Source organism: Balaenoptera acutorostrata, chromosome 2, assembly GCF_949987535.1.
Source record: "Balaenoptera acutorostrata chromosome 2, mBalAcu1.1, whole genome shotgun sequence".
In the NCBI taxonomy this organism is placed as follows: Eukaryota; Metazoa; Chordata; class Mammalia; order Artiodactyla; family Balaenopteridae; genus Balaenoptera; species Balaenoptera acutorostrata.
In genome coordinates this window covers 10,704,741-10,728,652 of record NC_080065.1, presented here as the reverse complement: position 1 = coordinate 10,728,652, position 23,912 = coordinate 10,704,741, and the positions used below count along the sequence as shown (strand labels likewise).

The window sequence follows — 23,912 nt, the reverse complement described above, 5'->3', positions numbered from 1 at the left end:
GTTTTCTGTATTTCTAGCATTGATTCTTTTCCTTCCACTGACTTTGATTAGAGTACTGAGTTTCAGGTGTATATGGTTTTATTTTTCTATGGCAAATTTTCAGAGTTGATATTTTCTCAGCTGAAACCAATGAAAATGATTTTCCTCATTCATATTTAGTTTATGACACTTTCAGTTGAAATATTTGGGAATTGGGGAAATACTGTTACTTGTTTCACCTTCACACTGACTGATCTGACTGATATCGTACCTCTCATTAAATGTTGCAATGCAAACATATTAATCAGGAGTCTTTTTAGCAAAGGTACAAGTGATAATGACATTCCCATAACAGTTGCCTTCCTTCCTGCCTTCTTCCCTCCTGTCTATGTTCCTTCCTTCCTTCCCTCACTCGTTAGTTCAGTCTCTCGTCCAGCACATATTTATTAATCTCCGTGGGCCACAGAGGTGGCCGCTCTGCAGACATCAGAGGACAAAACCGATAGTGTCCGCCCTCATGGAGCTTAATAACGGTAAGTGTAGACGCCACAAAACAACTAAGTTAGTAGTTAAACTGTGGCAGATATTATAAAGCAAAGACAACAAAACATAAAAGCACTCTGAGGGACCTCCCTGAGTCCTGCTGTTCTGTCCTCTCATATGAAGTGGATCTTTGTTCCTTGGTTTCTTAGGAGCCAGGCTCTGACTTTCTGCCTCTGAAAGAAAAAAACAAAACAAAAAAACGGCTTTGCCACATCCTTGTTCTGTTACCAAACCAAACTTGGGTCCATTTGCCCGCGTGCAGTAAAGCTGATTTACTGACACCAGGTTGGGCTCGGGCCTCACATGGCCCATGGGTGACTTGGTCCCGTGTTGACACCTGATGCAGAGGGTCCGAGGCAGGAGAGGGCTGTGGTCGTGCATGTGTCCAGATGCTCACGCCAGAGACAGTGAGGAGCGTAGGGTGAGGGTCTGGGGGCGTCCAGATGAGGAAGGTATTCTACACTAAGGTGACAGTGTGTGAACACTGGGGCCAAGGTGCAGGCTGAGGGAGGGCAGGCGTCGAGGGAACAGAAGGAGGCTCCTGGGGTCCGGATGTGCTGACCCTGCTACCAACAGCACGGGGAACTTCCATAAGGTTCCTCACGTGATCGGGTGGCTCAGAGTGAAGAAGACCCGGCAGAGGCGTAGATGGTGAACGAGCACCTAAGTCCACGCTAAGCACCCTTCTCTGAAATGCTAAGAAGTCCTCCAGTTTTGCTGGATCCCAGTCAGCTGGAAAGTCAGATACAAGATGTGCAGAAATACACGTTGAGAAGTTTGGATCAATGACGGTTAGTTCTTTTAAATCAAATGGTTAAAGATCTTTGAAAATTTGTTTTTTCTCCGCACAATTGCTTAAGAATTCAAAGTGCGTATGAGCATATTGACGTTTGAATTGTTATTGATTTGGTTTCTCAGAGTAATAATCCATCAGCAAAATAAATAATAAACAGCCAGGAGTCTCTGTGCACCTGTTGAATAGGATTTAGTTCTCTCACCCATGTTTCCCATGAAAATAGCGTGGTAACCGTCAAAAGATGACAGTTTGCCACCTGGACTCCCGCCTCTTTTGCCCCTCCTCACCTCCACCCCTGCATTGCTCTAAAATGTTCTGTTTTATCCCAAGAGTCTCTCTTTTTAAAAATTTTATTGGAGTATAGTTGATTTACAAAGTTGTGTTAGTTTCAGGTGTACAGCAAAGTGAATCAGTTATACGTATACATATATCTGCTCTTTTTTTTTTTTCTTAGATTCTTTTCCCATATAGGCCATTACAGAGTATTGAGTAGAGTTCCCTGTGCTCTACAGCAGGTTCTTATTAGCTATCTATTTTATATAGAGTAGTGTGTTTATTCCCAAGAGTCTCTTACTTAAGACCCATCAGAGCCTCGCAGCTCACTGGATGGTGGCAGGCCCTGGCTCCTAACTTCCGTCTCGGACCGCGTCCTATTGTCAGGATGTCCCAAAGGGCAGCAAAGGCTCCGTGCCTGTCACTGGTCCACAGGAGGCTGGCACTTCCGTCTGCCGGTGGAGACCTCCTCTCAGGGTATTGGGGCTGAGACACTACGCGGAGGTCACCTTCCCTGAAGCTGCCACCTGTTCCCATCCCTGCCTTGGTGCCGGGCTCATCTCTGATGCTTTGCCCCACGCAGGCAGGAAGACCCAAACGTCACTGGGTTGAATTTCCCGCCAGCTGGAAATTGTGGTCTCCAAGTCAAAATTAGGTTGACTTACACAGTAAATACATACAAATTGTTCTGCACACTTTAAGTGTGAGCATTTGCTAAAATGCTGCCTTGCTGCGTAGACTGCCCCTGCCTCTCTCTCTCTCCCCCTCCCTCTCCCCCCTCCCTCTCCCCACTTCCCTCTCCCCCCTCCCTCTCCCCCCTTCCCTCTCCCCCCTCCCTCTCCCCCTTCCCTCTCCCCCCTTCCCTCTCCCCCCTTCCCTCTCCCCCTCCCTCTCCCCCCTCCCTCTCCCCCCTCCCTTTCCCCCCTCCCTCTCCCCCTCCCTCTCCCCCTCCCTCTCCCCTTCCCTCTCCCCCCTTCCCTCTCCCCCCTCCCTCTCCCCCTCCCTCTCCCCCTTCCCTCTCCCCCCTCCCTCTCCCCCTTCCCTCTCCCCCTTCCCTCTCCCCCCTCCCTCCCCCCCTCCCTCTCCCCCTCCCTCTCCCCTTCCCTCTCCCCCTTCCCTCTCCCCCCTCCCTCTCCCCCTTCCCTCTCCCCCCTCCCTCTCCCCCCTTCCCTCTCCCCCCTCCCTCTCCCCCTTCCCTCTCCCCCTTCCCTCTCCCCCCTTCCCTCTCCCCCTCCCTCTCCCCCCTCCCTCTCCCCCCTCCCTCTCCCCTTCCCTCTCCCCCTCCCTCTCCCCCCTCCCTCTCCCCTTCCCTCTCCCCCCTCCCTCTCCCCTTCCCTCTCCCCCCTCCCTCTCCCCCTCCCTCTCCCCTTCCCTCTCCCCCTTCCCTCTCCCCCCTTCCCTCTCCCCCTTCCCTCTCCCCCCTCCCTCTCCCCTTCTCTCCCCCTCTCTCTGTCCCTGCCCACTCCCTTGCTGTGTGCTCACAAACACACACTCTTCCCTTAAAGACGGCCCAGCAATCCCACTACTGGGCATATACCCAGAGAAAACCATAATTCAAAAAGAGTCATGTACCACAATGTTCATTGCATCTCCATCTACAATAGTCAGGACATGGAAGCAACCTAAGTGTCCATCAACAGATGAATGGATAAAGAAGATGTGGCACATATATACAATGGAATATTACTCAGCCATACAAAGAAACGAAATTGAGTTATTTGTAGTGAGGTGGATGGACCTAGAGTCTGTCATACAGAGTGAAGTAAGTCAGAAAGAGAAAAACAAATACCATATGCTAACACATATATATGGAATCTAAGAAAAAAAAAAAAAAAGGTCATGAAGAACCTGGGGCAAGACGGGAATAAAGACACAGACCTACTAGAGAATGGACTTGAGGATACAGGGAGGGGGAAGGGTAAGCTTTGACAAAGTGAGAGTGTGGCATGGACATATATACACTACCAAATATAAAACAGATAGCTAGTGGGAAGCAACCGCATAGCACAGGGAGATCAGCTCAGTGGTTTGTGACCACCTGGGGGGGGGATAGGGAGGGTGGGAGGGAGGGAGATGCAAGAGGGAAGAGATATGGGGACATATGTATATGTATAACTGATTCACTTTGTTATAAAGCAGAAACTAACACACCATTGTAAAGCAATTATACTCCAATAAAGATGTTAAAAAAAAAAAAAAGACAGGTACTGTATTTTTAATCTTCCCAGTATACATAGTAATCCTGTTTGTGCTTGAACTTTCTCAAAAGTGACATGTTTAACCAGCTAACCTAAAATAAAATTAAGCAGTGGTTTACTAATACTGCATGCATTAGTGTATGCATAATTTTATACACTATTACATACATAGTGCTTAAAGCAGTCAGTTCATAATAAATGTTCACTGGAGATGTTTCGGATATACGTTTCTTAATGAACTCAGGATAATATATATCCACCTAGGTATTTTCTCTCTAAATGTAAACATCCTTCCTCTCTAAGGACTCTCCTAGGAATGAAAAACTTGAAAGATATTTTCTGTCCAAATCTCTTGTGAGATTAGCAGATTGATCGGAAGCCTTGAAGCCAGAGGTTCTTGATTTTATTTCCTGCTTTAGATGACTTGATAGCCTCATTATCTGTGTTTACAGAATAAGAATTACAGTGTTTTGAAACTCAGATCCCCATGGGTTTTATGAAGTCAGTGCCTTCAGGGTGATTTGAGGAACTTGTGGACGGCTTTCAGAAGTGCTTCTAGAAGGTTGGGTCTCATTCCCTGGACTTGCACACTGGCCTTGGGGGCCTCACCACAGCGCTCCAAGGACGACAGCACGTTTCAAGTCTGGGTCCCAACCCTGGGGGTTGGCTGCACTGTGCCCCTCCCTGGTGGAGAGGACCCTTCTCTGTGACCATCACAGCCACTCTGGAGAGTCTGTGTGGTTCCAGGGACACTAGGACACTTGTCCCCGGGCAGTGCTCATAGCCAAAGTAAGCGAGTGTAAGCACGTGGTGAGCAGAAAACCTCGAGTGGGGAGGGGACCGGGTCAGAAATGGATGTTCAGGGCTTCCCTGGTGTCGCGGTGGTTGAGAATCTGCCTGCCAATGCAAGGGACACGGATTCGAGCCCTGGTCCGGGAGGATCCCACATGCCGCGGAGCAACTGGGCCCATGAGCCACAACTACTGAGCCTGCGCGTCTGGAGCTTGTGCTGCGCAACAAGAGAGGCCGCGATAGTGAGAGGCCCGCGCACCGCGATGAAGAGTGGCCCCCGCTTGCCACAACTAGAGGAAGCCCTCGCACAGAAACGAAGACCCAACACAGCCAAAAATAAATAAATAAATAAATAAATAAATAAATTTATTTATTTATTTATTTATTTATTTATTTATTTAAAAAAAAAAAAAGAAATGGATGTTCATTAGTACAGGCGAGAAGAAGCCGTGGAGCTGAGACCCAGAAGAGCACCCGAAGAACAAGCTTGGGGGAGAGAGAGAGGAAGGAGGGGATCTAGCCAGAAAGGCAGAGAAGGGTGTACCTCCGGGGCAGGAGGGAAGCAGGTGATCCTCTGCTCCCTGTGTATCTGCAGCTGTCCCCCATGCGGGGTCCTCTGTGCTGGGGCGGCAGGGCCAGCTCCTCTGTCTCTCACTGGGAATCCAAGAATTCCTCTCACCTGATGCTCTCCAGGGGATGGTGCAAAGCCAGCCGCGCTGAGCCGCAGTGAGCTTTTCTGTGCTCTGGGTCTCTAGACTTGCATCAGGACCGGGCAGCTAGTAGCCGAGGGGTTCCTCGTCCTTGGCTGTGTGTCCGCGCCGCTGAGAGCTGGGAAAATACTGGCGCCTGGTCCCACATACAGCGGGGCTAATTGCACAGGTCCAGGGTGGGGCCCTGGCATCAGCAGATGACCCTACGTGCAGCCAGGCTGGAGAACCCCGGGGGCTCAGCTGGCGAGTGGCTGGTGAGACCCGTTGACCTCACTTTCTTCTTTCCCTGTCGCCTCCGCAGATTACGGCACCATTAAAAAAGTGCGGGCGCCCCTGACTCAGACCTCGGGCAGCTGTTTGCTGGAAGAGATGGAGCTCTTCCCCGAGAGGCGGCCGGAGCCCATCAGAAGCCTGCAGATCCTCCACAGCCAGCGCGTCCTGTTCGTGGGTCTGCGGGAGCACGTGGCCAAGATCCCACTGAAGAGGTGCCAGTTCCACCACACGCGCAGGTAGGGCAGCCCCAGGGGACCCTCCGGCGTGCTGGCGCCCCTTGTCGAGGTGCCACCAAGAGAGAGGGCACGGGAGCCCCGAGGGCTTTCAGATTTCCCGTGGTTAAATGGGATGAGGACCTCAGCATCCTCGTGAATCCTGCATCCCAGGATGCAGGGAGTTCTGGTGCAAACCAGGTTTCTGTGATGACAGTAACACATCAGTATCTGTGGACGAGGAGCCACTGTATAACATCTATAAGCAGATGTCAGGGTGAAAATAAATTTTTCAGTGCGTTATAACATTCAGTGATGAGGCTGGTATTTGGTGTTCCTGAATTAATCTGCTACAAGTATATACACACACACACACACTTACTTTTTTTAACCTGTGGCCACTAAAGTATTTTAAACCGCACTTTCTCATCTAACACATGTGAATTGCTGTAGAATCAAATGGGAAAATATATGTCATGTAAAATGCAAATGGGCCAAATGGGTATTCTTACGTAGAAGGAAGGTTTTTATGTTTATTAAAAATCGTTACAATATTCCTTTCTAGATGATTTTAGACAATGAGGTATATAATGTGTTGCCTCCTTTGGTATCAGAGTGTTGAGAAATAAATAACATTAGGGACCTCCCAACTAATAATGATGCTGTTATGATTAATAATAACAAATAGTGATATTGATTAACAACTATCTTTTATATAACACCTTTTCCCTAAATTTAACCAATGGCTGCTTGAAATTTGTTCTGATTTGTGTTTCCTGCAGGACTAGCCTAGGGCAGGAATTATTCTAGCCCAGTTGCTGATGGTTCAGTGGGCGACAGGGAGGGTTGGGGTCTCGTGAACAGGAGTGTCGCAAGTTAAATGAAGCTGGGAGGGCACCAGTCCTCCAGCTGCAGCCCAGCATGCTCTGGGGGGACGTGACAGGGGAAAACAGACAGGAAAACAGGCCTGCGCCATACACAGGTATTTCTGGTGCTGAAACGGGAGTTTCTGGTTTGCCAAGCAAGAGGCAATTCACCTCTTTCCTGGTGCTCTGCTAGCTCAGCAACTTGTAGGTGCAACTTAGGCAACTAGGTCCTGCATCAGGTCAGGGAAGCCAGGCATCCTCTGCCCACTCCTGTCTCCTAGGCAGCTGCACTTGAAGTTCAACCATGAATCCACAGGCATCAACCACCACCAGGCCCAGCCGCCCAGGAGGAGTTGACACTTCCCCCTTTTTCTTTCAAGGAGAATAAGCCCCTTGCCTGTCTTTATCAGGCTCCTGGGAGGACAAGATTTTACAGTTTATCTAGAGCTGAATCTCCCTGCTGTTTGCCTGTCCACTCGCTCAGAGAAAAGCAGTGAGAGATGATAACTTTATTGTAAGCTGAGAGACTGTGGTCTTCTGTGTGCTCACACCCAGAGTGGGTTAGTTTGTATTTGACCCTTAAATATTCCATTAGAGAAAAGAAAATCTAAAGATTTCAACCCAAGAGTTTCTCTGGATTTCTCCCAATGTTTCTCTGCCATCTTCCTCTTATAGAAAGATAGGAAGACCTCTCTAACACTCATTGCAGAAAAAAATCCATTTTTAAGGAACTGGTATCTACGTGACCAGATCTCTTTTTTATAAATTATGGAGAAAGATAGTGTGGGGTTTTTTTTCTGGACAAAAGCAATTTTAACTTTCAAGAAATATGCCTAAAGAAGTACACGGAATAGGGACAGGATAACAATTGAGTAACAATAAATACTCATTTCTTTGTTAAATATATTTTTCATAGTACAATGTAAGTAATTTTGTTATCAGAAAATCATTTTTATAAATGAATTTTGAAGTGTTTAGAAGAGAAATTGAGCTTAACTAAATTACCTGTCTCCTTCAAAATCATATTCACATTGTTCATTTTTTTGAATATCTGTTTTTCAGAGGCAATGCAGTTTGATATCAATCAAAATGCTTATAAATGATAACAGTTGATACAATTTCCCAAGATTCTTTTACATGTCTGGCACTGTGCTAGATCTTATCCCCACTTTCCTTCATCATTACACCCTGACAGTAAAGTCAAATATCATCTCTATTTTTCAGATGAGGAAATGGTGTCTGGGACTTCTGGCATCCTGCCCAAAGTCACATAGCTCATGTGATGTGAAACCCAGATTCAGAGCGGGACTCTCTGACCCCAAGGCCCAGACTTTATCTTTGGTTCACTGTGTTGCCCCTGGTACAATGAGGACATCATGCTCAGTGGTCAGATTTCAGCAGGGACGAGCCATTTGATGGCATTTTTCACGGTGTTCTTGCGAGCCAGAGCTAGTTAGTACCAGGACAGGCTGAACTCAGGTGTACTGACGAGTACTCCCAGCTTCTTCCCATTAGTGCCTGCCTTATGATGCCCGCCACCAGGCTGGGTTAAGGAGACCAAAAAGAGGTTTTGTACCCCTGGGTTACTGTAAAATGAGTCTCCATTCTCTAGCTGTTCTAGAGGTGACCCTGGACCCAGGAGGGGCTGAAAACAGTGCATGCCTGCGCCACCCACACTATGCACACATTGAAACTTGGAGCCAACGGCACAGTGTTTTTAACTTCCCATAGCTGTTTTCCTCGGAAAGCTGTTTGGAAAGAACAATATTTTAAAAATATATTTCAGTTGAATTTGACCTCAAAAACTGAGTAAAAAGATTTTGTTTTGATTTTAACCTTTTTTTTTGCACAACCCATTTAAGAAATAGCATGGAAAAACTATGCAAATAATAAAGCAACTCATCAGACTGGATGGTGACTTCTGGGGATGTAGAGTGGGAGAGAAATTTTACCTTTCCTCTGTATCCTTGGTACTCTAAGACTTACTTACCACACACATGTGTTAGTTTCATGAAATGAATTAATATTTGCTGAATTCTGAAGAATATGGGAATCTGGAAAGGGTTGCATATGGGTACAGCACGTGAAATGGAAGGTAGGTAAGCTGACACCACCCTCACCTGAGGCCGGTGCCCAGCCAGGGGCTCCCAATAGCAGCGTGAAAGTGGTAAAAGTCTTCATAGGGATGCACAAGGTGAAGCAGGCAAGAATAGCCACTAACTTAATTCCTACTGATGTAAGTACCAATATAAAGTCATAACTTGCCACTTGGAGGAAAACAGACCGGCCAAGAGCTGATAGAGGTCTTATCTCCCTGCTTCAAGAAGAAAAGAATGATCACAGGACTTGAGCTGCAATAGTCACGTCCAGAAATCAAGCTGTTATTCCCCACCCCACCACCCCCAAGGAAATAGTGTAACCTTCCAGTTAGTCTGGCTGATTGAAGCTCCTCAGGTCTAAGGAAAGGAAAGCTTGGGGAAGTGGTGACGGAAAGGCTTTTGATTGAGACTTTAAAACCATTTTAAGGATTGTGCATTAATTAGATCAGTGGGTTGGCAAACTTTCTCTGTAAAGAACCAGACAGAAGACGTTTTAGGCTTCCCAGCCTATAGGGTCTCCGCTGCAGCTGCTCAACTCTGTCCTTGAAGCATGGAAGCAGCCACAGACCATAGTGAGTGGGTGTGGCCGTGTGTCAGCAAAAAGCACACAGGTTCATCCGGCAAAGGAAGGATTCACTTTTCGATTCAGTCAGTTTATTGCTTATGTAGACAACAAAAGTAAGAGCAGAAAAGGCGTCAGCTACCAGGTCCCTTATCCCACAGATGACACCAAAACAGAAGAGGCCAGATGACAATGCGCAGGAGAACTTGGGCCCCACGCTGCTGAGGGGCTGATTCTATGCTGCGGTTTTATAGCCTGCAGCTGCACCCTAGTAGGGGTGAGAGTAGGGGGCAAAAAGCCTTATACCTCATTAGAACCCAGGAGGCGACGAGAAACCATCTCCTGACAGCCTCCCTGGAGCACAGGGAGGTGGGAGGAAAACAGCTTTGTAGCAGGCGCTCATAATTCTCCCATGCGCGTGATTGGGCGGGTCCCAGGGCGCTCTGCAGAAGCTTAGCTTTGTTGTAGTTAAGCTTTGCCCTATGTGGAGACATGAAAAACCGCCAGGGCACCAGGGCCAAGCGTTCACCTAGCCTGTGTTTCAGTAAAATTTTAGGGAGCAGGCTGGATTAGGGCCATGCACTGTCATTTGCTGATTCCTGAATTAGATTATTATCACGTACGCCTTTTGAATGAATGAATGTGCCTTACATCATTACATACACTAATTTTTAAAATTAGGTGTTAAATTACATAATTTAACTCTAAACCCTAGTAAATTAACAACAGAGCGTTTTCTACTCTTCAGACATTCATATATTCTTTATTTTTTGTTTGACATCCACCACAATTCTGAGGTAAGATAAACCTATCAGGTTGTAGTGTTAACATTTTATAGATGAGGGATCAATTGGAATCAGAGAGAGAATGTCCAAAGAATCATCAGTCAGAGAACAGAAATTAGAATTCTTCCTTCAGCCCTTGAGAATGTGAGCTCCTGAAGGCTGGGCATTGTCTTTCCAGGTTCCGTACAGCCTTCAGCATGTGTCCGGCCTGAGACAGGCTCAGTAAATACTTATCAAATTAACAAATGGATACTCTGCCTCTCCCCTTTCTGTTATTTTTCTTTATAACCTAGAAAGAAAACCTCAGTTCTTGTGTAACAGTAAAGCTCCCTTTACAGAAAAGTGTAGTGATATAAAACATTAGCCAAAAGATTGAAAACCCTTAGTCCTTAGGTGTTTATTTTATTTTTGCTTTGCTGTAAAAACTATTTGGAGAGAGAAGAAAAGCTGGGAACTGGAAGATTCATAGCCTGTATATAACATAAGAGACATGGCTTCTAAATTTTACTTTATAAAACTGGAGGGAAAGAGGAAACCATTAAGAAAAAAACGTTGGCTCCATTTGTGAATGGGTTTCTAGTCATTCTTAGTTCAGTCAGCCTGTAATAAAAAAATTAACACCTCATTAAGAAAAGTAGTCTGGAAATTAGATTACTGCAGGATATTTATTGCTTGAAAGAGCTACAGTTTAAAAGGTGGAGTTAATAGGTTGTCACCTTTATTAATTACATATTCTCTAAAGATAGCATCTGCCTGATGGGAGAAACACAATGTATAGAGAGAAATTGCAGGATCCCCACAAGGTGCCCCCAGCAAGACAACCTTAGCCATTCAGTTATGAATCATATAAACATCAGGAGGACATTTTGAAATGTACCCATTTTACAAAGTAAATATTCTCCCTTCAGAATAAACTTAATATTTTCCTAATCTCAACATCTTGAGTTTTTGTTTACTTTGGCTTTGGTGTAGCCTCTAAAGACTGTGGATTTTCCTTAGTTAATTCACTTATAGTATATTTATTGAATCTTATGTGTACCAAGCACCAAGCCAGGCTCTGAGTGTATGATGATAGATGAGCCATCGCTGACCCTGTCTTCGCGGGACTCAGAATCTAATGAGAAATTCTGACATAAATAAAATCTCCCAAATATCTCTTGTGGATTCAAGCCAAAGGGCCTTGGAGTTGCCTTAGACTTTATCCCCAAATCGATTTATCATTAAAGTCTGACCCTGGGCTCCACTAGGACCTGATCTGCAAGCCTGCCATCGCTGTCCAATTATTTTTTTAAGCTATATCTGAATCACAACCAGTGCTCCAATCTTAAATTTCCAATAGTAAGGGAATTAATTACCAGGTTATGATATACTGACTCAGTGGCGTATTCACTCAGTGGGTTATTCTGAAGGCATTAAATGATGACAGTGAAGACATGTGTATGATACGATATTAACTGAAAAAAGCAAGACGCGTTATTTGCTTGCCATCATTAATACTGTTTAAAACATAGAAGGAAAAGACCGAAAGTATACATGCCAACATGCTGTTCACAACTCCAAAGTACATGCCAACATGCTAATGACAACTGTGAAATACATGCCAACATGCTATTCACAACTGCGAGATACATGCCAACATGCTAATTACAACTGTGAAAGACATGCCAACATGCTAATCATAGCTGTGAAATACATGCCAACTTGTTAAATGCCTGCCAACATGCTAATTACGACCGTGAAATGAATGCCAACATGCTAATTACAACTGTGAAGTACATGCTAACATGCTAATTACAACATTGTAAGAGGGGGTCCGAGGTGGGCTTGGGCTGGAACACAGTGTCTTCCAGAAACTCATAAGTTACACCCCCAAGTCCTGGGCAGGGTGGAAAAGGAACAGTCAAAATGTGATATGTAGAACATGAACGTGCGTGAACTAGACTAGTAAATTAAGAAATGTAAGTCATACTACTGTTCTGTAATAATCAGGGGAAAACGTAGGTTATGTGAGGTGTGACACACAATTTGGGAGGGATTCTCTATTCTAAAAGGAAGTCTCTATTCTAAGGAAAAGAATATCAAATTATAAATACAAACATGACGGAGGCCAATCACAGAATCTTTTTTTTTTTTTCATCTATCAAACATTTTTTGAACAGTTCCAGGCAAGCTTTATTCTGAATGCAGGGAATACAGAGAGAAATCAGATATGGCTGTGGCTTTTTATTTTGATTTTTATTGGAGTATAGTTGATTTACAATGTTGTGTTAGTTTCAGGTGTATAGCAAAGTGAATCAGTTATACATATACATATATCCACTCTTTTTAAGATTCTTGTCCCATATAGGTCATTACAGAGTACTGAGTAGAGTTCCCTGTGCTATAAGTAGGCCCTTATTAGTTATCTATTTCATATATAGTAGTGTGTATGTGTCAATCCCAATCTCCCAGTTTATCCCTCCCCACTCCCCCTTGGTAACCATAAGTTTGTTTTCTACATCTGGGACTCTATTTCTGTTTTGTAAGTAAGTTCATTTGTACCAGTTTTTTTAGATTCCACATATAAGCAATATCATATGATATTTGTCTTTTCTGTGTCTGACTTACTTCACTCAATATAACAGTCTCTAGTTCCATCCATGTCACCTACAATCACAGAATCCTAAAGGGTCTCATGAAGTAAGGAAGTTCAAGCTTCCTTAGCTTCATGGTAAATCCACCTTTGACAATGATATAAACATATATTTGATCCAGGTAGACAATAAAAGCAAAGAAAATATTTGAGTGCCATCTTGTAGAGATGCTATAGCCACCCAACAGTTTCAGGTCCCGCTTCCTGTTCAGTTTCCTAAAAGAGCATGTTTCTGTCTTCTAAATGGCAATCCAAATAGTCACTTGGATAAAGTTTTAAAATCAGTACAGTTACCAGCCTTTTTACCTCAGTGTGTTTGAGAGGCACAACTAAAGGGCCCACACTGTGAGGTTTCATTATTTAACGTCTACTCTACAGGTCTTCTGCTTTTGAGCTCCCAGATTTAACGCTATGTAAAGAACTCCACGGGAAAGCTTGGGCTGCAGCAGTTTTTCTCAGCTCCAGATCCTTGCATCTGAGTGATCCTAAGCAGAAACACCTTGGCTTTTATACCCTGAGCTCCTCCTAAGGTTGTATTTGCAGTCTGGTCCAGTGAATTAATGATTCTTAAGGAAATCATCATCCCTATGTGTCTGCAAAGCAGCTCGCATACAGAAAGATCATGAGCTTTGGATGCAGGTGGATCCTGGATAAGCCTTTGGCTTGGTGTGTGATTATGAGGTTACCCAGTGTGTTACTAGAGCAAAAAGACAGAGACCATATAATGGGTCTGGCAAATGAGAAGAATCCAATATGAGACGGTTCCTCTCCTTTCCTGCTTGAGCATTATATTCAGTTCATGTACGTCCTGCTAAGCCCGTGCTGCTCTCATACACGTGATCTGCCTTCGTTGTCCAGATATACTTCACATTGCCTCTGGACCAAACAGAGGGCAAACTGACCTGCTGTGAATTTGTCCTTCCACCTTTAAACAACTTCACCTTGTCTGAGATGTACAGGGCCCATCAGGCCAGATTCTGCTCCTTGCATTAAGTCATTTACCTCGCTCTGGTCTGTTTGGGCAAATGGATTTTCTGGCGGTTGTGAGACTCTGCCTCGAGCACGTTCTGTGTGTAGGTGAGTGATGTCAACATGGCCCCAGCCAACGGGCAGGAGCGTCTGTGGGTGGGTATTCAGTAATCCCCTGTCTCAAGTGAGCAGGTACATATGCATACAAGCGGGGCTGATGGAGGCTGAACAGGGCCGGGTGTGAGGAGAGCCAAGTGCTTACCTTTGCCCATCCCAGTGGTTGGGGAGGGCAACAGATAATCCAGATGCAAGGTGGGTACCACACATGCCTCAACTGTTCTGCTGAGACGGGCGGATGTCCTTCCGGGGGTGGGCTGTGCCCCACGGGAGGACGCCTTAGCCCAAGCCTCACTCACTCAGTCGCAGGCAGACTGCTAAGTCAAGTGAATTATAAGTAGCCAAAATAATAGTAATAATAAAAAAATTTCTCTGGACTTATTGTGCTCTAGGGTTTTGTGTAAAACTTAAGATGGATGACTTGACACTTTGTACAGTCTTCAGGTCTGACTGCTGACCCTTCAACCTCCCCTGTGTCTTCTGATTCTTCCTACTAAACCCTCATGTACAGAAGGGTTTCTCTTGAAGAAACATGAGATGGGCAAGAAATAATTGTGTCTTCATTTTTATCTTTGACTGGCTAGAGAGGAGAGTAGACTGAGAGAGTGGACTTGGAGAAACCTATAATCACCTCCAGTTTACAGACAACAGAAGATCGAATAGCAGAGTGTAGGCTTTTCCCTGAACGAAGAGGCCAGTGGATGCTGTTCTTTCCCTCCCGGGCACAGGGACACAGCATTTTCCAAGTCTCTTCTGGAAATTACTTCAACATCCCTGAGCTGTGAAGGGCTCATATTTAGTCTCTGTGCCCCTTTTGTTCCTGAGTACAAAGCTGCACAGGCTGCCTTCCCTGGAGAGCTTCCCTCAGGGGGCGGAATTGGCCTTTCCAGAAAAATTTTATGTTTGTTCTAGAGAAAAGTCCCCAGTGACTAAGGCCCACCCAGAGGCCAAAGTAAACAGCTCAGGAATCTGTGCAGGAAAATTAGGTGAAATGGGACTGTCCGTATCACATCAGAAACCAAAGCTGACCGCAAGTGCTAGATTTCCAGAAAGCATTTTTGTTTTGCTTACTTCAAATGCCCTCTACTTTTTTCACTGTTTTTTTAAACTATCAATTTTCCCATAATGCCTCACTGTAAAATTTTTATATCTACCTAATAAGATTTTTTTTTTCTTTTGGCTGCATTGGGTCTTCCTTGCTGCGCACGGGCTTTCTCTAGTTGCAGCGAGCGGGGACTACTCTTCATTGCGGTGCGCAGGGCTTCTCATTGCAGTGGCTTCTCTTGTTGTGGAGCATGGGCTTGAGGCGTGCAGGCTCATTAGTTGTGGCACGCAGGCTCAGTAGTTGTGGCTCGCGGGCTTAGTTGCTCCGCGGCATGTGGGATCTTCCTGGACCAGGGCTCGAACCCATGTCCCCTGCATTGGCAGGCGGATTCTTAACCACTGCGCCACCAGGGAAGTCCCTAAGATTTTAACTAAAAGCCATTTGCTTAGTATTACTGGCAGTACAAATCAATTATTTAAGTTTGATATTATTTAAATTGGTATTTGTTTTAAGAGCAATAAGAAACTAATATGAGCAACTCAATAAAAAGTTTAGAAGATAAAGTTGAAGAAGTTTCTCAGAGAGTACAACAAACATAAGTTGATTCTAGAATGCATGAGACTGCTCCTACAGCTTGGGGCTAGAAGTAAAGAGAACCAGTAGAGGCGCAGTGACCTCATAGCCATGCAGTAAACATGTATTGAGCACCTACTTCCTACAGGGCACTGCAGTCAGTGATAATTCATACTGTAGTCAATATGGAATCACCATCATCTAAGGTTCATTCATAAATAATTCACTTTAACATGTTGGAAAGGATGCATGAAGAACTATAGTTTTTTAAAAAATTATTATTATAATAATCTTTTTAAAAAATTAATAAAAAAAGCAAATTGAAATGTGAAAAAAATCCTCATTTAATTTAATCAGTGTAATTTAATGATAAGCCAATAGCGAACAGTTTTTAATATATTAAATGTTAGTGACTAACTGAAATTTTAGTTCATTAATTTCCTATACAAATCATAGCATGTAACATGAATATTTATTAAATGCCTTTAGCAAGTTATGTAAAATGAGTGTAAACATATACTTTTACTGGTAATTGCGTCTTTGCTTACTTGGCATGTGTCCTAACTTTCAAAAATACTGTTGCAATTGTACTTGTATCTCAGTTCTTCTTGGGAATTATAAATTCGTCTTCTAGTAGATTTCACTATCTACTAGAATCCTACTCACCACAGCCAAATCTCCCTTGCTTAAGCAAAACCCCCATATTTTAATCACATCAGTACACTTCTCTGGAATCTTAAGGACACTTCAACCCAGCCAAGCCGCTCAGCTCCCAGGATCATGCCATGTGCACATGATTCCTTGTCGTCTTTCCTGGAACCACTATGCCCAGAGATGTGCTTCCGATTCAGCCAAACCCCAGCTGCATTCAAAGGACAGCCTAAATAGCACCTCTTCCTGAAATTCTTCTGGGCCACAGCTCGCTCCTCTGATTCCTATAGCACCGGTTGTCAGGGCTTCTCAATAGTCATTCCTCACTAGGGCATTGTCAAGCAGTGGTCATGAACGTCGTCTTCCCCCCTCACTAGACTGCAAGTTCATTCCTGACCCTTGTGTCTTCAACACATGACACTGTGCTTGCACGTGCAAGTAGTAAAAAAAAAAACATTGTGAATGGATCCAGACATGTAGCTGAAATACTTTGCACCATTTAATGGAACACGCTGTGGTGTCTCACATTGCCTTATTAAATAAAGACCCCATGGCATTCACAGATTTAGTATTTTTGGTATAGAATGTTTTCAAACACTCCCAGAAGTTGACAGCATATATTAATTTGTAATTATGTTTATAGATTAAGTAGAATTAGTATATGCAGCCCATCTCAAAAAAACTTTTTTTTCTACCACATGATGTAAGTTAATCCTCAGAACAGCCCAGTGAGTTATTATCCTAGTTTTGCAGAAGAGGAAACTGAAAAAAAAATATGTTCCAGTTGGATTTACTAATTGAGGGACTTGTGGATGTCTTAGAATGTATTCCTCAGGAAGGTTACTGTCTAATTGGAATTTTCCAGTCTTATTTTTAGTAAGATAATGTTTTTAATGCAACTCAAAGTAAAAGCAGATCCTGAAGTATATGGTGGCATAGCCGTTAAGAATAAAGCAACTGAGATTGTCTTAGGTATTAAGACACTATTATTCATGAATAGATAAATTGTTCTCTCTCAGTGTCATCACCATGATAATACACATAAAAATACTGACATTTGACATGTAATTTTTGTACACAATTTGGGAAGCACTTTAAAGGTGCAGCACTTACAAGGGAACCTAAATGCTTAGGGAGGGAGGCTTGAGGGCTCAGCAGATTCTACACCCCAAGCTTCCGCCAAAGCACCACTTCCATTTATCAGGTGTTTCTTCAAACTCTCAAGTTCACTCCCTCCTACGTTGTACACTTTCCCTGTGCTAGTCTTCCTGCCAAAACACTCTGTTTTTGCTGAAAAATATCACGTCAATCACTCTGTTCCTCTCATTGGTCCCAGCTTAAATGTCTCTCCCCACATGTTTCCTCATCCCCCTTTTGTTTTATCCTTTGCAACTGGCTGTTGATACCTATCGGGGCAGTTGTTTAATGTTTATTTCCTTCACTAAGAGGTGAGTTCTTTGGGTACAACTGACTGTGCCTGTTTTGTTTCCCGGTACACCCAGGAAACACTCTGAAAATCAGTTCAGGGCAGGTGCTAAGTATGTGCTGAATAAATGAATGATGGAAATACTTTTGAAATCCCATGTTTAATGAATACATGTTGTTGATAAGGCAAGAGTTCTTAATATCAGAAATAAACTGACATAATGGCAGTTAGTGTGACAGAAACAAGCCAGATGAAGTCATAGATACTTAGATAATCTAATATGCAAGGGGATCATATTCAGTAATTAGCTCCAGCTTTGCAGAAATACAGTGAAAGATTTTGATGAATATACCCATTTATTTCTATTACTCAACAAATAGCATAACCGCAAACTTTAAAAGTAAAGGAAGTGTTTATATAAACTGTAATGTCATTAGATTAATTTCCTGTAAGAAAGAAAGCAGTTTATCCTTCTAGAATTAAGGCCTACATCTAAATATACATTTGCTGTAAAATACACTTTCACTAAATGTGTTCTCAAATTAAACCTCAGATTCTGACCAACTTGTTTTCTGAATTCAGATACTTTCAGATACCAGGGTAATATATCACATGAGAATAATCTAAGGTTCTTAACAAAATAAGAAAAAAATTATTAAAAATATTCATCACACAAAGAAAAACATTTTCAAAGTGGACTAAAGAAAAGCCACTTTCATGATGGCTACATTCATAGGAAGTCTGTGATTTTCCACATGATCTCCTTAAGGGACACACCTTCCAAAAATAATAAGTTATGATGACTGGTTTTTCTTAAGGTATAATTTAGAATAAAGGTAGAGCTCGTCAGAATGTTCCCCATGGTATGAAACATTTTAAGTGAGGAAAACATAGTTAATATAAACGGTATTTTTAATGAATGGGCACTTGTGATTGTAGAGAAGTTTTAGTATTTTAAGTGTAATCTTAAGAATCTACAGGACCATCCACAGTATCGGAAGAAAGAGACGTGATTACAAGCAGCTTTTCATTGAAAACAGCTTAAAATATTCCATGTAACCCTGTGGCGTTGCTTCAGTTCTACAGGCAGCTTTGCAAGGGGGAAGCCGCCAAGTTAGCGACTTGGTGGAATTTCCTCGTTTTTGGAAGTTTAAGTTTGTCTCATGGTCATACTGCTTGAATAAGAAACATGAAACGGAATTCAGGCTTCTTGAATAATTCTCAAAGGGTAACTTTGCCCTTTTTGCCCCCCGATGGGAAAACGGGATCCAACACGGAGAGGATTCCAATGTGTGATGTACACCGTGGAATCCAGCAGTGATGCCAGTTCAGTAGGACTGGGGCTCTGGTCCTGCCTATGCCCAGTCAATGCCCTGGAATCGGAAAAGATGAAATTTAAGAGCAACCAACGGCGAGCGCACAACGAGGCTTTCCCAGATAAGGCACTGCTCAGGCTGCAGGCAATCAAATAACTTTCGAGCTTTGCTTCTCCATCTTCCCTGTAAAAGCCTCTCCTCAGCCCCTGTGGGCGGAGCCTCTTAACCAGTGCCCCCTTGGCACTGCCGCATGTTTGCTCAGATAAACTCTTGAACAGTTTATCGACCTCAGTTTATCTTTTAACAGGTACAGGGTCACTTATCAAAAAGTTCCAGCGAGGTTATGGTGACAGGTAACTGTTTCACACTCCTTGCCACCCCTAGTCCTGCTGTGAGAAGCACCAGTTTTAACCGTTTGAACTTCTGGGGCTGGTTAATACACAATAATTGCATGGTAACTTAATCAGTAATAGTTTTATACCTCTATTGCTTCATTTATTATCTTTAGATGTATCTTCCCCAGCTGTGGAACTTGGACTTCTCCTTTCTCTGCTTCGATTTTTTCGTTTTAAAACGAGAATAAATAGAGTAGCTAACGGAGGTACTCTGTTTAAAGGTTTTATGAGGTTTACGTGAGCAAATCGAGGTCCAGTTCTTAGAACAGTGCTTTATGCAAGGTTTACATATTTGATGTGTTAATAAGGGGTTTTTAATATCATTAATATTAATGACTTAATCGTTACTTCGACTGCCTCCCTGGCCCCATGTTTGATGATTATGCTATGATTTCTAGTCCTACTCTTGGTGAACTGGTAACTCTGTAACAGGTTCAGCCCCTTGTTAGCTCTGCCCTAACTCAGAAGACCTTGGCGATTCCGTGCTGAACTCACCTGCCTTTCCTCACAACCCTTTCCTGCACACCTGACCTCTTGACCCTTCAGAGAGAAGGTGTCCAATGCCCTGCATTTCTGTGGGGTCATCTTCTGTATAATTTTGACTCTGTCACAGTCATCTCTGTCTGTTTCCTCCCTCCCCACATCTACATTATATTGTGTTTATAACTTAGGGGCTGAAATCTTCATCTAATGATGCCCATGTTGTATATGAACTCTTTCGTTTAGACAAAGCTAAAATAAAATATCTACCATCTATGGTATTTCTAATATAATATGTTGAATATTGTAGACAGGGCTATATTAAACCACTATTAAATTGAAAATTTTAATGCATTTTTAAGCTAGGTACTCAAAAGGAACGCTTCTCTATTTTATTAAATTTGAACCAACCATGTTGCAGGGTTTGGGGTGTATTTGTTTGTCCTTGGGCAAATATTAGAAATTTTCGGTGTCTCATTTTTCTCATCAATAAAGTTAAAATAATACCTCCCTCATTAGAGTCGTTTAAATGGTTAAATGACATAATAATTTTATATATCACAGTAGGTGTTCAACAAATAATACCCATTATTAAGGGGATGAACATGATTATAATGATAGTAGCGATGATGGTGGTGGTGGTGAGAATGATTATGATGGTGATAAATAAAGTGAAAACATTAATACATTCCTGTAAAAGTTGTTTCTGTATAAAGGATGTAATCATTTTATATATCACAGTAGATGTTCAACAAATAGTACCTGTCATTAAGGGGGTGAGAATGATGATGGTGGTGGTGATGACAGCTAGTATTTTGGACCCTTTGCAAGATTCTGACTCTAGATTGTTCATGACACCAAAAGGCGTCATGTTAGCATGGACAATCATTTGGTTGTCAGCCCTGGATCTTAGAAAAAAATAGATATTTCAAATAAAATTAATTTAATTTTAATTAGATACTTACTGGTGTATGCAGTTAGCTATGTTCTCTACTGTGCAGACGAAAACTTTGTTTCTCGTAGCTAGGTCCCATGTCAAGTCCTAAGAGTCAATTCTTAGCTTGCGTCTACGGTACTAGAGAAACCTGCCTTTCTCTTGACCCTTTGGTGTGTGTTTCCAGCGCCTGCATTGGGGCCCAGGACCCTTACTGTGGCTGGGATTCGGTGATGAAGAAATGCACGAGCCTGGAGGAGAGCCTGAGCATGATGCAGTGGGAGCAGAGCATCTCCACCTGTCCTGTGAGTGTCCATGTGTCCCGCTCTGGAAACACTGGCCGTGGGAACCAAGCTGGCCTACAATCCTAACCCACGCTTCCGTGGCGTCCATGCATTTTCGTATTAGAACCTTCCTCGCAAATCCAGTCTGTGTTCTCTTAACTTATTCAGCCCCTCGTTGCACAGAGTCACACGGGATCCTGCTGGCACCTTGCTGTCTGTTTTGAAGAGAAATATCGTAAGAGAAAACAGTGCTGATTTGACAATGGGATGCCACATCTCTGTTTGATTCTTGGATTTTTATCTCCAGAGCTTGGTGTGGACTGTTTTGCCCTTTGTAGCATTAATAAAATAGCAACTTCCACACCCATCAATATCCCTTGGGAGCTATAATTCCAGAAACTGAGAAGTAGCGCTTTGGAAAGAATAAACTAAAGGATATTACGATGGAACCCTACATGGGACAGTCTCCTCGCTACTGCTCAGGGTCCCAAAAAGTCCTGGGAGAAACAGCCTAGTGTACATTCCCACAGGGAACCCTGCAGAGTAGGGAGAAGTTCCCCTGTGTTTAGAGCCGGACTCTGAATCCAAGAAAAGAGATTCCACACTTTCCTTTGCCAGTTTGTTTGTTTGCGTCCTCGCTTGTAGGATCCAGCCTTTCTTCCCCTTTGTCCCTACAGCCCTCAATCAAGTCATTCCAAGGTTTTTTCTGTTCTCAGAGAATATGAGCAACAGCTATTGACTTCAACATATTTGAAAATTTAGTAAGTCCCTTTGCTGTCACATCACTGCTGATCTCCATGCTGTCATTTCCGGCCTCACCTCTGCAAGACAGAGGTGAGAAGGCGAGGGACACAGGCTGTTATTTTAAATCCGTGCTGTTCCTTCTGTTCAGAACTGCCTGAGGCATCTGAACAGTCTGTCCGCTTCTTATCAAGGAACCTGCACTTTCCATTATCTGAGCCACATGTCACGAAGCCTGTCCTTCAGTTTGTAAGTGAGAAAATCAGGCAGAGTGTCATGAGGGAGGCAAGGGCTATTAAACCAGTGTTGTTCCCCAAATGTTGGCAGGAGATCTAGGCCTTTCACCGCAGAGGGGGATGTATCACCATATCCAGGCTCTGAGCAAAGCCTTGCAGTGGGGTTAGCTGCTAATCCTTTCGGTTATTTAGCTTTGGATCTCTGAATTTAGAAGCAAACTTTTCTGCAGTGTCTTGTGAAATTGGTTAAAACATGCCACTGTCTGTGTGAAGTTCCTTCTTAATGTCTGAAACACTCTTTAAAAGCACAAAGGTGTTCACCTTAAATTCTTTGCAGCTGAAGAAAACACAAAGTGCACTATCTGAAATGTAGCTCTAAAGTTCAGACACGCACTTTAGAAGAATCAGCGCATCTTCTTGTAGATGTTTGACCTTACAGTTTTAATGGTTTAAAAAAAAAGGCAGAAGATAATAACAGTTCTTCTCAAGCAGTAAAGCCATTGGTCCAGGACTCAAGGCTGTTTTAGCGGATATCTGGGACATGCTTAGTTACCTAATGGGAAATACACACTCATCCACTTAGTTTATAACAAGTACATCTTGTATGTTTCTACGGTCAGAAAATGAAAGACCTGGTATTTAAGAAGCGACAGGAGGTTTATCACTAAAGTTGCTTCTTTCTGCTGAGAGGACAGCTTCTGTTATAAACTCAGGGAAGGTCAGAGGGCGATGTGGACCTGCGCTGGTTTCACAGCTGCCCCTCCACCATCTCTTTTTGAAAAATGTAGTTGAGACGTGATCTCTGATTCACCGTCCCTAAAACATACATAACAAGGTCTTTTTTCTTCTGGTTTGAGGTGATTTCATTACACAAAACCACCTCTGTCATCTCATCCAATGTAATTTGTCACTTATCAAGATACACTACTGATAAGAATATGCAAAGCATCCAACAACAGACAATAAATTATATCACTTTTAGCAAACCACAGGAAAGAAAAACATATATTTTTTCTGACTTATATAGGCTACCAGATAGAAAATGGGAAATCCCATATTACCCAAATATTGTTTTAATTATACATCCCTTTCAAAAAATCTCTTAGAAAGAAATGAGTTAGATGAAATGATTAGCACTAATATAGAGCAGACTTAAAGAAGTATTTTTAAAAGCTATTAAAATAGTAATTTGCTTCTTTTTTTTTTTTTTTTTTTAATTTTTGACTGAAATGGAAGAAAGGCTTGACTTTATGAGCCAGAGTAAAGACAGAGAACTATTTTCCACTTAAAGATCCTTATTTAAAAATGTTTATGGATTTCTTTTGTCCAGGAGGCAGGGCAATAGTTGACTAACATATTGGTTAACATTCTCTTTTCTTATATTATTGTAATTAAAAACATTGTTCTCGGTTTAAGAGATTTGAAGTACTCAAGCAAGATCTAAATTTACATACCTAGAGTGATTCAAGTAATATATACGTCCTGCATAACTTGCAATATTGCTTAACAAGGATAGCGTAATCTTAAAAATCTACCTGGGCTTTATTTATACGTGAATGTCATCCACACCCTGTGTGGACATATGGTTATTAGCATACCGTGTCATACAGTGAGTCTCTATTCCAAAATACGTCGTGCAGTGACTAGCAAAATACATAGACCAAATAAGCACCTAAATGTGTTAAAATAACAGATTCTTCCCTGGCTACTGTGTAATTATCATCTTTGGAGTGAAAGGAGAATTTAGCAGTGATTAAGCCCAGAGCCCTTTATTTAGATGCCAGTACCATAGACCAGAGACTAAAAAGTTTACACAAGATTCTGAAACTACATTGAGAAAGAAATCGGCTTAAATCCAGTACTTCTGACATTATTCCTAGTCTACAAGATGATGTCATTCCCAGCTGTCAACATCTCCCAAAGCAGTGGCTGGTCAGTGGACTCAGTGATTGGTGACCCATTAGTCATCGGCATATTATGTTCAGATAGCCTGAGAGGTATCACTGAAATCAACTGTAGAAGAAG

General features: G+C 42.9%; 1 protein-coding gene across 4 annotated transcripts in view; it reads left to right on the top strand.

The window, feature by feature from the left end:
* SEMA5A (semaphorin 5A) overlaps positions 1 to 23,912 on the top strand; it is a 527,169-nt gene that overhangs the window by 395,262 nt on the left and 107,995 nt on the right. For all 4 annotated transcript variants that reach the window (XM_007191632.2, XM_057540979.1, XM_057540980.1 and 1 more), the window contains exons 12-13: positions 5,593 to 5,800; positions 20,814 to 20,931. In XM_007191632.2, the coding sequence (XP_007191694.2) occupies positions 5,593 to 5,800; positions 20,814 to 20,931 (326 nt within the window). The remainder of the gene's footprint in view (positions 1 to 5,592; positions 5,801 to 20,813; positions 20,932 to 23,912) is intronic.